At 38.3% G+C, this 17,264-nt stretch overlaps 1 protein-coding gene across 1 annotated transcript in view; it reads left to right on the forward strand.

Annotated features, from left to right (window-relative positions):
- Desi2 (desumoylating isopeptidase 2) overlaps nucleotides 1–17,264 on the forward strand; it is a 49,831-nt gene that overhangs the window by 24,150 nt on the left and 8,417 nt on the right. Inside the window, exons 2-4 of the mRNA XM_021643861.2 lie at nucleotides 10,396–10,468; nucleotides 14,160–14,253; nucleotides 15,647–15,788. Of these exons, the coding sequence (XP_021499536.1) occupies nucleotides 10,396–10,468; nucleotides 14,160–14,253; nucleotides 15,647–15,788 (309 nt within the window). The remainder of the gene's footprint in view (nucleotides 1–10,395; nucleotides 10,469–14,159; nucleotides 14,254–15,646; nucleotides 15,789–17,264) is intronic.

Raw genomic sequence — 17,264 nt, forward strand, 5'->3', positions numbered from 1 at the left:
ACATTTTTATTACCAAAAGCAGAAAACACATACCCATCAGCAGTCATTCTTCATACCCCAAACTTTGTAATCATAAGCGGTGTGTACGCTACTTTCTAACTTTTTCCTTATATAGATTTGCCTATTCTAAGCTTTTCATATGAGTCATGTAATGTGTTATTTGTTGTTTTTGCAAGCAGTGTGTGTAAGCAACAATATTAATTTCTGCCTTACTGCCTTATACACTATTAAAAGCCTACTCCCCCCCCCAAAAAAAAAGGTGTTAGGAATGAGAATTCTACTTGAGCTGTTTAATTCTGCCCAAAGGAATATTTTTGTCATTTTTTTAAAATATTCTTTTATAGCAATTTGGCTTTCTAGAACCTTGAGCAAAACCACCCTGATTGTGAAACTCTCCATCTAAAAATAATACTGCCACTTACAAAGAAAGCTATCTAGTATTCATTTTGTTGTTGTTGTTGTTTTTCATTGTGCTGCCTCAGCAGTTCTTCAGACACTATATAGGCCACGTGTCATTATTATGAATTCCCCAGTTCTGACCAGATTTTGAGGTAATACATGTTTCTTAAGAGTCTCTCATTTTATGGAAAACTGTGTCAAAATGTAGCTAGCCATTTATTTTTAGAATATAAAGACTTGAAGTTTAGACTGAAGTAATAGAGTTCACAAATATGTACTAGTTGTAAGCATGGAATCCTTAAGTATGGGAGAAATTATTTTCATTTGTGAAAAGGAAGAGACTAAAAGCTTTTCTGAGGTCAGGGGCCTTACTCTGCCAAGTGCATTCCAGTCTTACTATCTTGTCAGAAGTTATCATTTGAGTATAATCTTCACAAAATTGTTTTCCTTTTTAATGAAACACTTAGATTCCCACTGTAGAAATATATTACAAAGCACTTTTGGAAGACGATCTGTCTTGTAATTAACAATGAACATTAGATGAAAATAGTCCATTTAGTACTTACTTTAAATATTTTTGAGTGATACAAACACTACACACATATACACTAACATTTTTAGAAAATGTTCTGTATTTTGAAAGAAGTATATATGAAAGAAAGAAATACAGTTGCTTTAAAGTAGAGCTGTTTATACCCAGAATAAAGGCCTGTTGGTGCTTCTGTTAAAGGGTATCATTAGCACAGACCAAAGCATTGGTTCCAAGCTGTATAAACAATTCAGTGCTCAACTGGAAAAGACTAGTGGATAATCCTGAGACTTTGCAGTGTTTTTCCTTTCTTAATATGAAAAAGGGGCAAAAGAATAGGAGAACCGTAGGAAGGCATGTCTTGTTGCGAGGAGGCAAAGAACCAATCATTCTCATTAGTTAGTTTCTGCCTATCCACTCCCTTTTTGTTTTGTTGAACTCCTGCTCACAATCCTTCTGCCAGGGTCTCCTGAGTGCTAGGATTACGGCGTGTTCCACCATGCCTAGCCTTCCCCCTGCGCTTTGTTTTATTTTGATATTCAGAAAAGTTGAAAGAAGAGTATAGTACACATACCCGTTTGTCTAAACTGACCATTTTTAACGTTTATTTTCTATTTCCCATTCTCTGTCTTGCATAGGAAGTAGATGGCAAACATAGCAATTAATACTTAAATATTTATTTGTGTAAGTATGAAAAAAACACTACCTAACCTGGGTATCTTTATTATACCCAGGAAATTTTTTAATTGCTACCATAGTATTTAATTTAGTTTATATTCATATTTCCCCCAGCAATCCTGATAGTGTTCTTTTTAGCTTTTATGTGTTTGACTGTAAGACCCAGTCAGGGTTCATTTGTTAACATTTAGTTTTCCTAAGAATAGTTATTCGCCTTTTCCTGTCATACTTAAGAGACCAGGTCTTTCTCATATTTCACTATGTCCAGACTTAGATGCTTCTTCTTTGTTATTATTGTTCAACACATTTTCAAGAAAACCCAAAGGACACGTAGTATTTGTCCTGTATGCCCTATGGCAGCAGCTGGTCCCACTCTCAGTAGTTTAGTCACTTGAGTAAGGTAATACCATACTTTTCCATTACAAAGGTATCTTTTCTCTTTGTAACTTAAGGGGATGTGAGAGAAGAGGGAATACCTTGAGACAGTGTGATTGTCTGTTATCATCTATCTCTTTTTCCAGTGACTTTATCATCCATTTGTTGCCTGACTCAAATTAAGGCTGCAAAGTGGTGATTACCCAATTCTGCCTTACATCTACATTGCTGCCTCGTTTTCTTTCTTTTCCTCCTTTCCCTTTTTAAAAAAACTTTCTCTAGATTCAGAAAGTATCTTTTTATTCAGTACTCTTGTCTTAGTCACTGTTCTTTTGTTGTGAAGAGGCACCGTGACCACCACAACTCTTACTAAATAAAATATCTGATTGGGGCTTGCTTACAGTTTCAGTGGTTTAGACAATTGTCATCATGGGGGGACCATGGGGGCATGAAGGCAGATATGCTGCTGGAGAAATAGCTGAGAATGCTACTTCTGGGTAGACAGGCAACCAGCAGGAAGAGAGAGACACTGGATCTTGCTTGGGTTTATTAAAAACCTTGAAGTCCATCCCTGGTGACACACTTTCTGCAAGGCCACACCTGCTAGTGCCACCCCCCTGATGACTAAGCATTCAATTCATGAGCCTATGAGGGCCATTCTTATACAAACCACCATAACTATTTAGTTTATTAGAAAGAGGTTCTGATACTCAAGCTAGGAGGTGGTAGCTCACCTCTTTTTTTTTGTTTTGTTTTAAGATTTTTTTAATTTTTTACTTATATAGCATTCTGCCTGCATGTGTGCCTGTGCACCAGAAGAGGGCACCAGATCTCACTATAGATGGTTATGAGCCACCATATGGTTGCTGAGTATTAAACTCAGGACCTTTGGAAGAACAGCCAGTTCTTAACCTCTGAGCCATTTCTTCAGCCCAGTAGTGTACCTCTTTAATGCCAGTGCTCAGGAGGCAGAGTCAGATAGATCTCTTGAGTTGGAGACCAGCCTGGTCTAGAGACCCAAAAAAAAAAAAAAAAAGTTCTGATATTCAAAATTGTTCCACAGTTGGCCAATAGAAACCACTTATGGCTGACTTCTGTATCACTTTAACATGTCTTCATCAGACAGTTCCCCAGTCAGGCTGCTTCATCTCATTGAGTTTTTGAGTTCACAGCAGTACAAAACCATTGTGTAATCAGTAGTAACTAGATTTGAAATCTTGAATTTTGATTTTAGTGTGTTAGACAATTATAGTAAGCCAAAGTTCCAACCATTCAAATGAGCCACAGCCAGTCTGTGACTCTGGCTAAGCTATGATGTTCTGGAAGGTAGGAGTATTTGGTACATTATTAAATTATCAGAAATTGAATATTTGTAGTGTTCTACTTTAAAATACTTAGTTCTAAAGTTTAGAACTCTTTTCTAGTTTTTCCCCTGTGTTTGAGACAGGGCTTTCCTGTCCAACAGCCCTGGCTGCCCAGGAACTCACTTTGTATACCAGGCTGGCCTTGAACTCACAGAGATCCACCTGTCTCTGCCTCCAGAGTGCTAGAATTAAAGGCATGAGCCACTCCGCCAAGCCCTTTTTCTAATTGTTAAATGCATGACATGTAGAAAAACAGTCCTGGAATATAAAAGTGAAAGGATCCCTCTAAATACTACTCCTACCCTAGCCCTTTCTGTGTCCATCGCAGAACTCCTAACAATGTGATGTATTTCAGATCCTGTTTATTTTTGAGACAGGGTCTCAGATAGCCCAGAGTGCCCTCAAATTTATTATGTAGCCAAAGATGATCATGAACGTGATTCTCCTGCCTCTACTTACTGTTGCTGGGATTACATGCATGTGCCACCATGCCCATTGGTGCTTGGAATTAAACCCAGGGCTTTGTGTACATGCTATACTCTATCAACTGAGCTGCATCCTCAGTCCTCTCCCCCCCCCCCCCCGCTTTCTTTTGTTACAGTTGGTCAGTCACTTACAGATACTCTATAACTTGTTTTTTTTTTCCCATTTTATATGACTTTTTGGATTTTGATTTAATGTGTTGGAGCAAAAAGCTCCTAGCTTTGCAAATGAGCAATAGCCAATCTGTAACTGTATTTACTATATAAACCATTACCTCTTTCTTAGTAATTGTGTGATAATTAGTAATTCAGATTTTTATGGTTTCTTTAACATTTGTCTTAGTTTTCTATTGCTTTGATAAACACCATGACCAAAAGCAACCTAGTGAGGAAAGGGTTTATTTGACTGACACTTCTATCACAGTCCCTCATTGAGGGATGTCAGAATAGGAGTTCAAGGAAGGAACCTGGAAGCAGCAACTGAAGCAAAGACTACTTACTGGCTTGCTCAGCCTACTTTTTTTTTTTTTTTTTTTTTTTTTGTGGTGGTTGTTTCCAGTCATGGTTTCTCTGTATAGCCTTGGCTGTCCTGGATTCTCTTTGTAGACAGGTTGGCCTCGGAACTCTCAAACTCACAGCCATCTGCCTGCCTCTGCCTCCATGAGTGCTGAGATTTAAGGCCGTGCCACCATGACAGTATACTTTCTTACACAAGTCAGGACTACCTGCCCAGGTATAACATCATCCACAGTGATCTAGACCCTCCCATATCAGTCATTAATTGGGGGCGGGGGAGCTCCACAGACTAGTTTTGTGGAAGCATTTTCTCAATTGAGGTTCTCAAATAACTCTATAGCTTGTGTCAAGTTGACAAAAAACTAACTCAACACACATTGTTCTTCTACTGATACTTCTTATTTCAAGTTTTTTGTTTTTTGGCATTATGGACAATAATATTTTAAAACATGACTTTGTATATGTACAAGTATTTCTACAGAGTAGATTCTAAGAGGTAGAATAGTTACATATCTAAATTGATTCACAAATGTGCATTCTCCCTCATCCTTTTCCTAACACAAATTATTGATGCTCATATTCAAAACAGGATAGGTTATAATGAGTATTTTGCTGTTTAATTATTAGTTCATGTTGGTTATCTACAATTCATTTCTCTCTTTGCTTTCATGTCTTTGGGGATTCTTTTTTTAATGGAATGTTTGGAGATATATATATATATATACACACACACACACACACACACACACCTGGATGTCCTGAGATTTTGTTTACCAGGACCATAAGGATAGCTATGGTTTTGGTAATGTTTTGTGAAGTCCCTTACTGCATGTGTTTATGCTCCTCTCCTTCCCAAATTATATTGATTCAGTAAATTGCATCCCTCGTGTTGTTGCCTTCCAACTTCTGTCTGTCCAAAATAGGAACCAATCCAGTAGATTTGGGTAGAGAAGGATATTCAGAATGTCATATTAAACTTTTGTTATATGTATTGCATTTTCCCTATGTGTTTTTTTTAATCTTTTGATATTACCTATATAAGTATACATAATGTTTTGGTTTTTGGTTTTTTTGAGATAACGTTTCTCTGTGTAGCCCTGGCTGTCTTGGAACTATCTCTCTCTCTCCCTCCCTCCCTCTCTCCCTCTCTCTCTCTCCTCTTTCTTTCTCTCTGTAGACCAGGCTGGCTTTGAATGCAGAGATCCACCTGCTTCTACCTCCCAAATGCTTGGATTAAAGGCGTACATCACCATTAGAGTTTTCTTTTCTTCCTTTCTTTCTTTCTTTTTTTTTGTTAGATTAGCATACAATGCAATGAGTTTCGTCCTGACACCTTCATATGTTTCATTATTGTTGCTTCTCATTCATTACCTTCTCCCACTGCCCTCCCCTCTGTCTTCTGCCCAGCTCGTTACCTTCTCTTTTTTTTTTTTTTCCTTTTTCTTCTTCTTTTTCCTTTTTTGAAACAGGGCTTTGCTGTGCTGCTCATTCTGGTTTAATTTGCCACCCTTCTGCCTCAGCCTCTCAAATGCTGGGATTAACTACTATTAAGCCATTATTAAACCACTAGTTTAATAATTTATCCATTGTTACTGATTTTAAATAGTACCTTTGTCAAATAGCAACTCTTTATATGTATATAAAAACATCTGTTTCAGGATGTTCTGACTACATCCAGTATTGTTGTGATTAATTTTTCAGTGTTAGGAATCAAACACAGTGCCTGGCACATCTACAACCCACATCCTTGGCTGTAGTATTTCAATATCTAATTAGGAAGTGTTCTAGTTTTCTTTGTTGCTGTGATAAAATGCTATAACCAAGGCAACGTATAAAAGAAAGCATTTAATTGGAATTTCAGTTTCAGAGCATCTCATGCTGGAGCAGTTGAGAGCTCACATCTTGATCCACAGATTAGGAAGCAGAGAGAGAGAGAGCACTGGGAATCCTACCAGTCTTCTGAAACCTCAAAGCCTGCCCCCAATGCACTTCTTCTAACAAGGCCACACCTCCTAATTCTTCTTGTAATCCCAACAAGGGGGAGGATGCATTCTCATTCAAACCACCACAGATTTCTTATTTCTTAATTTTATTCCCAAGTATAATTGGGGGGAGGGGATGACTTGTCCGTTTATGCTTTTTCTAGTAGTATGTGAGAATGTATGTTTTCTAGTTAGGGTTGTAAAGCCAAGGCTAAGACCTGACTAATGTGATGGTATGAACCTGTAATCCCAGCACTGAGTGAATGGATGGGGGCTAAAGCAGGAAGATCTTGAGTTCAAGGGCAGCCTGGACTACATAGCAAAACTTGTCTGGAAATATTAATAGTGGCTAGGACAGTGCCCAGTGGCTCTGGTGGCAAGAGCTGATGCAGAAGCATGGAAGGATTCTGCTCACTGTCCTGTTCTTTATGACTTGCTCAGCCTCCTTTCTTATAGAACCCAGAATGGCTCCCACCCATAATGGGCTGTGCCCTCCTGCATCAATGACTAAGAAACTGCTCTTGCCTATAGCCAGATCTTATTAAGACTTTTGTTTTCCTTTTGAGTCAGGGTTTCTCTGTGTTGCCCTGGCTGTCCTAGAACTCACTCTGTAGACCAGGCTGGTCTCTAACTCAGAGATCTGCCTGCCTTTGCCTCCGGAATGCTGAGATTAAGTGTGTGCGCCACCGCTGCCTGGCAGCCTTTCCTTTTTTATTCATCACCAAAACCTCACTTCAGTAAGACCATCACAATATAAAGTATTTCAAAATTTAAAAGTCCCACAGTCTTTAAAAATTCAAACACTTAAAAATTTAGTCCCTTAAAAATAGCCAGTCTCAAGCAAGGTATGGTAGTATACATCTTTAATCCCAGCACTCAGGGATGCAGAGGCAGGTGGATTGCTGTGATTTTGAGGCCAGCCTGGTCTACAAAGTGAGCACAGGACAACCAGCGCTACATAGAGAAATCAAAATCATAATAATAATTTCTTTAAGAGGGAAGAACCACAGCACAGTCATTTCAAAGGGCTTGGGCCACTTTTTTGGCTCCATCCTCTGCAGCATACACAACTTGTCCTCTAGGCTCAGGCCAGCTCTACTCCATCACTGATGATGTTCTTCGTTGTCATTCCATAGTACTAGAATCTCCAGAATGCTGGGGTCTTCTGTTGCAGTGGGGCTGCACTTTCACTAATAGCCTCTCCTAGGCTTTCGTCATGGTGCTAAACCTCAACTTCTCTGCATGGCCCATTCAATCCTGGGGCTTCAGCTGCCACTGAAACTGCACCTGCATCAATGGACTCTCCTGGTCTCTCATAGTACCAAGCCTCAGTTGCTCTCCACGACCCCTTTCATGCCTTCAAAACCAAGTTTGGCTGCCAGCGTGAGGTACAACCTTGGCTGCCTCTGGAACACAGCTTCTGTATACTGACTCTTTGGAAGCACTTTTCAGAAGATTTCACCTCAGTGATGCTGGTCTCTTCTTAATCACCGTTAAGATCTCAGCCCCAGCTGACCAGCATCAATTATCCCAGAAAAGCAAAGGTTTTACTTTAGTGATTCTAGTCTGTTGTTAAACACAGGTGGTTCTTCAGCTTCAGCTGATCAGATGACACAGATTCTTCACACAGATGGCCCTGTAGAGTCTTTGCTTGCTTTTGAAATTTCATAACCCAGACCTCTATCTTCAGCATTTCTCTCAACGTTCTTACCTTAAAGCTCCAACAGAACATCCCACTAAAGCTCTCAACACTCAATGGCTCTTCTAGCCCACGGTTCCAAAGCCCTTCCATAACCCTCCCCAAAACCACATGGTCAGGGCTCACAGTAATATCCCACTATCCTGGTATCAATATTTGTCCTAGTCAGAGTTTCTAGTGCTCTGATAAACACTATGACCAAAAATAAGTTGGGGAGGAAAGAATTTATTTGGGTTTCACTTTCACATAGTTCATCATTGAGGAAAGTCAGGACAGAAACTCAAACAGGGCAGGAGCTGATACACAGGCCATGGTGGAGGGGACATGATGCTTGCTGGCTTGTTCATCATAGCTTGCTCAGCCTGCTTTCTTACAGACCCTAGGACCAGCAGCCCAGGGATGGTACCACCCTCAATGGGCTGGGCCCTTCCACATCAATTACTAAGTAAGATAATGTTCTACAGGCCTGCCTACAGCCCATCTTATTGAGTTTTTTTTGTTTGTTTTGTTGGTTTTTTGGTTTGGTTTGGTTTGGTTTTTGTTTTTTTGAGACAGGGTTTCTCTTTGTAGCCTTGGCTATCCTGGACCCACCTAGTAGACCAGGCTGGCCTCAAATTCATGTCAGTCTGATTGCTTCTGCCTCCCTGAGTACTGGGATTAAAGACATGCACCACCACACCCAGCTTTGAGGCATTTTCTTAATTGAAGTTCCATCCTTTCTAGCTTGTGTAAAGTTAACATAAAACTAGGTAGCTTGGTGGCTCAAGGGGTAAAGCCTGAGGACCTGAATTAGAATTCCCAGCACCCAAGTAAAAAGCCAGGAATCTTGATATCTGTCTGTGACTCCAGTGCCCAGAGGGTAGAGATAAGCAGATCTCCAGAGCTTGCTGACCAATCAGTCCAGCCAGTCAGTAAACTCCAGGTTGAGTGTGAGACCCTGTCTTACAATAGAATAAAATAAAATACAAGAGAGAAGCAATTGAGAGAGACTTAGTATTGATGTGTGACCTTGGCATGCATATGTACACACACGAACAGGTATATACCATATGCGCTACACTCACACAAAATAATAATTAAAAACTGCAGACAAATCATAGGTCATCTAACCCAGGAGAAGTCCAGTAGCTTTATAACACTAGTCTGTTTAATGCGCTATTAACTCATTTACCTCCTTCTAGGTAAGGCTTTCTGGTCCACCCTTTTAACCCCTTTTATAGTTATTCCCTATAGTTTCATACCATACTGCTAATGTACATCTCCTTTCCCCTTTCATGTTCCTAGATCTTTCTTCTCGTTTTCCCTCCCCTGCCAGTCTACTCTTTATAGCTGAGGAAATCTCATTTGTTCTTGTAGACCCATCTCATACTATCTACCTCCTCTAGGAAGTTTGTCTTTATGCTGATTGTAGGAAGGTTGTTCCTACCTCCTTAGTGTTCCTCTGTGCTTCATACTGCTTATTCCTAGCTTCAGACTTTAGGCTGAATTGGAATAGAAAACAAACCATAAATGTTTGTAAAGAATAAAGTGTCAGCTGAGCGTGGTGACACATGCCTATGGTCCCAGCACTCGGGAAGGTATCGGCAGACTGATCTCTGAGTTTGAGGCCAGCCTGGTCTACAAAGTGAGTCCAAGACAGATAAGGATATACAGAGAAGCCCTGTCTCAAAAAAAAAAACAACAAACAGTGTACCCACCATCAGAGAACTCACTAGAGTATGAAAAAAAAAAGTTTAGGGTAGAAGGAAAATAGATAGAAAACCATATGTGTGTCTGTCCATATGTGATGCTTTTTGGTTTTGTTGTTTATTTGGTTTGGTTTAGTTTGGTTTTATGAGATAGGGTCTCACTGTGTAGCTCTGGCTAAACTGGAACTCAATATAAAGACCAGGCTGGCCTGGAACTCATAGAGATCCACCTATCTAGGGGTTAGGGATTTAGCTCAGCGGTAGAGTGCTTGATAGAGCACAAGGCCCTGGGTTCGATCCTCAGCTCTGGAAAAAAAAAAAAAAAAAGAATGGAGATCCACCTGTCTGCCTCTTGAGTGCTGGGTTTAAAGGTGTGTGCCACCGTGCCCTGGGGACTCTGTGTATATTTTAATCATTAATGGCACTTTTATGTCAATGTTTGTTGCCAACCTAATCCAAATTTAGATTTCATTTCATTTACATTTTATTTATTGTGTGCTAAGCCTTTAATAATGTGCTGGACTCAAGATGAAACATTTATCTAGACACAGGACGGCCTTCCAGGTTAGATGTGGGAAAACTCTTAGTAGAGTTTTTAGTAGCAAGAATTGGGTTCTCTTCAGATCCTGTAGACTTGAGCTGTAAATGAATGGATATTCTAAAGTTGTTTTTTCTCTTCTTAGTACTGGATGAATGAATACACCTCATCTATTGGAATTGGAGTTTTTCATTCTGGAATTGAAGTATATGGCAGAGGTATGTGTGCACACTGTTTAAATATACAGAATTGCAATGTTAGGTCTTTTTCTTTGCCCCTTTTCTTTTAAGCACTTACATGTGTTATTGCAGAAAGTATAATAAAACTCCCACATTTGTTTACACTTGTTTTGAAAGAAATGTTTGTGATAGAGCACAAGAAGGGTACATTTGTTTCATTTTATCTTTTTTTTTTCCTAATTACTGTCTTCTAAGAATTTTCTTAACCAGATGTGGTGGCACACACCTTTATTCCCAGTACTCAGGAGGCAGAGGCAGGCAGATTTCTCTGAGTTTGAGGCCAGCCTGGTCTACAGAGTGAGTTCCAGGACAGCCAGGGCTACAGTGAAGCCCTATCTCCAAAAACCAAACACAAAGAAGCCCTTCTTTCTGAAGTTGTTAAACCATGATTGTTTTTCTCTAATATATATGAGCTTCAAAGAAACTTTTACATTTTGAAAACTGTATAACAAAAATAATCATTTTGTTTAGTAGTAGACAGTGTCAAATTTGAAATACCAGTGTCCTGAGGGTGTTTCGGTAGAACATTTGATTTTGCAGGCCTGTAAGTATCAATGAAGTCTAAAACATTGCTGAGCAAATCTCATCTTGGATAAAGTCTAGTATTTTTCTCAGAGTTATAGTAATAAATCATTATGAATTACAAGCTTATCTTTTAGCATATTTGCATAAGCTAGGCAGTCTTTGTAACCTAGAATACATTATCTAGTTTACGCGGGGTAAACTATATACCTACCTATTCACTAATTTACAGAAAAGTCTTCACTTACTTAAATGTTTCAATATGATGTTTCTGTTGTTTGTGTTTTGGGTGGGGAGGTGCTGATTATTGAATCTAGGGCCTGACACTTGCAAAGCTGGTGTTGTGCCTCTGGTCTATGTCCCTAGCCCCTGTCTATTTTTTTATATTAGTTACTTCTGGCTGAAATTTAGCATATTCAGTCTTGGTTATAAGTATTTGTCATTTAAACTCTTACTTGAAGCAGGTTCCCTTGCTAACCCCAAGAAACAATGAGGAGCTTCAGCTGAAATTTTCAATAATTAGAGTATTGCAGTGGATAGGTAGGATCATAGGCTATGGGTTTCCTCTCTGGCCTTTGCCTATATTGTATTACTGTCTTATGGTTAAATTCGAATAGCGTATGATCATACTCTAAGGTAAGAAAATGTGGCAGTTTTTTATAAAAAGAAATTGGGGCTCTATCTGCTACCATTTACACTGCTAATAACTAACAGAACTAAGACTTTTTTTTTAAAGATTTATTTATTATGTATACAGTGTTATGGCCGCAAATATTCCTGCATGCCAGAAGAGGGCACCAGATCTCACTATAGATGGTTGTGAGCCACCATGTGGTTGCTGGGAATTGAACTCAGGACCTTTGGAGGAACAGTCAGTGCTCTTAACCTCTGAGCCATCTCTCCAGACCTAGAACTAAGATTTTAACTCAGATGTTCTTACATGCCAGTCCAGTGCTTTATTACCTGTACAATCTTTACTTTCCTCATAAAATAATTTAAAAACAAAATATGTTCATGGAAACTCAGGGAAATTGTAATTGTTTCTTGTGGATGGATAGTTAGATGACTTGTGTTTTCCCTTACCATATTTTTATTTTTGCTATACTTATTTTTATAGTATTTTATACTATTACTTAGTATATTTACTTTCCTTACTATACTTATATTTACTATACTTATTTCCCTTACTATACTTATATTTTTTAAATAAAAATCCAAGTTTGAAGCCTGGGGGTGGTCGCCTTTAGTCCCAGCACTCAGGAGGCAGAGGCAGGCAGATCTCTGAATTTGAGGCCAACCTGCTCTACAGAATGAGTTCCAGGACAGCTGGAGATATGCAGAGAAACACTGTCTCCAAAAAAAAACAAAAACAATGTTTTGCCAAACCCAATCTCAGTATATACAATATTATAATAAAAGTTATATTAAAATTTTATTGAATCTTAAAGAGGAGCAGAGAGGGCATGGTGGTATGTATATGGTTTTATCTTAGTGCTTAGAAAGCTAAACTAGGATTGTGGGTTTTAGGCCAGAGTGAAACACCATCTCAAGACCAGAGAGACTAACAAAATTTAGGGCAGGCATAGAAGTGGATACCTATGATCTCAGCATTTAGGGAACAGAGAGTTCTGAGTTCAGAGCTAGCCTGGGTTAGCTAATAGTTAATCAGGTCACCTTAGGGTATGTAACCAAATCATTTATCTTAAAAAAAAAAAGTAGTTAGTTTATATTTCAAAATTAAGTGCTAAGCACCCTCCTCTCAATCATTTTTTAAAAAAAATTCCAGAATCTGAAATGAAAAGTTAATGTTGGAGCTCCATGATTAAGGCTACTTCCGGTGTCCCAGAGGACCAGCGTTCAGCTTTGTTGGGTGTGGAGATGAGGAGACTATAGTTAATAACTGTGACTCTAGCTTCAAGATATATGTTGTCTTCTGGCCTCTGTGGACTTCAGCACATACATGGTGACATACACACCTAGATATATACACACACTCAAATAAAATTTAAATGAAAATCTACCTTGTTCTTTCCTGTGCTTTGTCTTAAAACTTAAGACTGTATATTTAACAAATCTATTCATTTATTTAAGCATTTTGAGACATTCTTGCAATGTAGCCTTGACTGATATGGAACCCACATTGTAGACCAAACTGTCCTCAAGCTTACAGCAATTCTTTTTCCTCTCTATCCCTCAGATTATAGGCATACACTATCTTGCCTGGTTAACTCTTAAGTGATAGGATTAATTTAAACATTTATTTGGAATTTCTTATATTTACTAAGACTTTACCACTTAATATCTAAATGAGATACCATTGAAGCTAGAAATTTTGGTTCTTTCCTGATTTGAAGCTATCTGCATTTTTGTTATAGATGAGAGCATATAGCTGGAAATACATATATTAGAAGAATGTACAGATAGTGTCCTCCTAGCTACAAGACTTTCTGTGAAGAATATGAAAGTGGCTGTGTATTTAATAGTTGGCATCTTACTGTGTTTCAGGTTTGATGTTTTTGTTTTGTTTTAGCTAGGGTCTCAATTTTCATATAGTTCAGACCTGCTTGGAACTCACTAGGAGTATCCAGGTCTAAAATTCATGATTCTCCTTGCCTCCTGAAAGCTGAGATTACAGACATACACCACTATGCCTGGTGCTGGAATGTTTTTACTCCTAATCCAGTATAAATCCAGAGTTTTCCAGGCTGGGTAGATGCATACAGCCCAGGGGCAAAGCAGAGCAAAAGAAAACAATACTTATCTCGGGAACTAGGAAGACTCACTGTCATCAGGTGGTTTCTCCAGTGGAGTGCAAGCTCAAAAAGTGGCCAAGTCCCAAGCTGTTGGCCACTTGATATGATGCCACAGAGCCTGATCACCGTTGAATTCTGGTCACTCTCCTGCCAGTGAAAGCAGAGCAGTATACAGAGCAGTCACAAGCATTGGAGTGTCCAGAGCTGTTTACATTCCAGGCCTTTTAAAGACAGATATTCTGTACTGGTAATACATAAGCAGGACTTTCCAAAAAGTGCTTTCTAAGCTGGAAAGTATTCAGATGATACTCTCTTTGTAGTGTATTAAAGCTGATTCAGCATTCTGATACATTTTATGGAATATATACTAAAACTTTTTACTTTTATCTTTTCAGAATTTGCTTATGGAGGCCATCCTTACCCTTTTTCTGGAATATTTGAAATTTCCCCAGGAAATGCTTCTGAACTAGGAGAAACATTTAAATTTAAGTAAGTAGGGAGGGTAGTTTCTATTACACTGTAATAGGTAGCAGAGCTTGTTTTTCAGGTATAAAGAATTTATCTTGTAGATTAAAAATCCAAACATTTAAAGTAGTCCTAAATTTGGTTTAGTGGCTGACACTTGTTTTTAAATTGAATTAAGTTGTTATGTAAAAAGGGGAAATCAAATGTTGTCTGAAATAACCTGTCTTGCATTTATTCAGAATCTCTTAAGTTTCTTTCTGTCTGCTTCTCAAATATAGTTGCCTTTGTTTTGCTTACATTCTGTCTTAAGAAACTCCTTGCCTAATGATCTCCTGCCTAGTCTCCCTATTTCAGAGGGAGAGTGGACAAGGTAGAATTTTTATTATGAACTACTATAAAAATCTCCATTTCCTCAATGATAAAAAAAACACTTGTAGTAAATTCAGAATTAACTGAACTGATTAATGTCAGAACTTGTCGATAGCATTAGGGCATTGGTAACCCGAAAGCAAGTGGTTATCTCTGGACCTTCCCTTTGTTAATCAACTTTTTTATTCCTTAGTTGTTATATCTAAAGTGATATTTAGAGTCTTCTCAGGACTCTAAATATCAGGAAACTTTAAAGAAACTTCTGGGCCTATAGTAGTAAATTTGCTCAGGATAAAACAAATGATAAATTCAGAGTAGGGCGACAATACTTCTGAGTGTATAGTTCTCGTAACTCAGCACTGAATAAAATATTTGTATATAATGGTGCCTCTAAAGTTTCCATTTTTTTCCATTATTTTTTAAAGTAATTTTTAGATGTCTTTTACAACTAACTTATATCTAAATGTTGAGTAATATCTGTTACATTTTCCAGGAAATATTAAAGTGTTTTTATTTGATTTTTTTGTTTTGTTTGTTTTGTTTTTCAAGACGGGGTTTCTCTGTGTATCCCTGTCTATCCTGGACTTGCTTTGTAGACCAGGCTGGCCTGGAACTCACAGAGATCCACCTGCCTCTGTCTCCCTGAGTGCTGGGATCACAGGTATGCACCACCACTTTATTTGATGTTTTGAATAATCTGTTTTAAAATTTGGTCAAGTGTAATGGCTTATCTCACTGCAGCACAAGAGCCAAAGATTTTTTTTTCCTTAGTGAAAATATGGTCAGCCCCAGTACTTAGCAGGGGTATTTTTAGCTTGAATCTGATTCTCTAATAATACATATGTTTTATAAAGCAAAATAGAAACTAAAATCATTGATAATTTACCTTTGGTCTGAATATGTTAGCCATAATTTATTTCAATATGCCTGGAAATAAGCAAGTGTTTAATTATGCTTATTATAAATAACCTGAATGAAACTCACACAGCTTTGTTTTTTTGTTGTTGTTGCTTTTTGTTTTGTTTTGTTTTGTTTTTTGTTCTTTAAGAGAAGCTGTTGTTTTAGGAAGTACAGACTTTCTAGAAGATGATATAGAAAAAATTGTAGAAGAACTGGGGAAAGAATATAAAGGCAATGCCTACCATTTGATGCACAAAAACTGCAATCACTTTTCTTCAGCTTTATCAGAGGTAAATTCAATTTCATCCTAAAGTTCTGTGGATAATACTTTCCTGGTGTACTTTCTGTGGCATTATATTCAACCTTGGTATTTTTTTTCCTGATTCTTTATGTGCATACAATTACTGTATTTCTTTCCAATATGGGTGATTTTTTTTTTCCAGCATTCTCAAAGTTTTAAGTGATGATTCTGTTCATTTTTTTGTAGTGGGTAGAATGATTACAGATAATTGCCTCTTACTCATTTGATTGCATTCTTATGTTAATATCCTATAACTGTGACATATTTCCGTTCATAGTGGATTGCCATTGTTTGTGGCTGTGGCCACAGTATGTCTTGGTGGGGATTACACAGAAGAGCAAAGCAGCTTACCAATATGTCACCAAGAAAGAGAAGTGGAGGAAGGAGCTGGTATTACACCCAGCTTCCTTCCATTAGTTCCTACCCTTCAAAAGTCTGTACCTTCCAGTAGTACCTAAACTAGCAACCGCTTTTACTTAGTACATGAACCTTGGGAGACTGTTTAAGATTCAAACTATAATACACTAAAACTTTTAACTTAGAAAAAGGGAAGGTTAAAAAACTTCTTAGCTGCCAAGACTTTCTGATAAATTTTAGTTACCTTCCTGAATTTTTCTGGCTCTTGTAAATAGATAACTTGTTTTGTTTTCTGAGACCAGTTTTTCTGGGTAGCCGTGCTATGCTGGAACTCTTTAGAGGAGACTGGCCTTGAACTCATAGAGATCTACCTGCCTCTGCCTCCCAAGTGATTGGATGAAAGGCATGCACCACCACCTGGCTTGTATTGTATTTATTATATACATGATATATTAGTTATTTTTCTGTTGATGTGATAAAACACAATGATGAAGGCAACTTAGAAGGAAGGGTTTATACGGCTTATGGTTCCAAAGGGTAACAGTCCACCGAGGTAAGGAAGCACAGCAGCAAGTATGATGGCAGGAACTGGATGCTACAAGCTCACATCTTGAGCAACAAGTTTTAAGCAGGGAAAAAGTAGATTGGGAGTAGGTGAGGCCTTAAGCTTTAAACCCAACCCCAGTGGTGTATTTCCTCCAACAAGGCCACACCTCCTGAGCCTTGCACACTGTACCACCAACAGGACTAAGTTCAAATGCCTGAGACTATAAGGAACATTTCTCATTTGGACCACTACACATAAATAAAATTTAACAACAAAACAATATTATAACACTATGCTGTAATAGTTATTCAGATCTATCTTGTGTGTGTTTGTTTGTTTGTTTGTTTGTTTGTTTGTTTGTTTTTTGAGACAGGGTCTCTCTCTATATAGCCCAGGCTCTAACTGGAACTCACTCTGTAGACCAGACAGGCTTTCACCTCACAAAGATCTGCTTACCTCTGCCTCTCCCTTCCAATGCTGGGATTAATGGCAGGTGCCACCACGCCCAGCATAATGTAGTCTTTCTTACAAGTGTCTTTAGACTAAAGTTGACCAAGTATA

Source organism: Meriones unguiculatus, chromosome 11 (assembly GCF_030254825.1).
Source record: "Meriones unguiculatus strain TT.TT164.6M chromosome 11, Bangor_MerUng_6.1, whole genome shotgun sequence".
NCBI lineage: Eukaryota > Metazoa > Chordata > Mammalia > Rodentia > Muridae > Meriones > Meriones unguiculatus.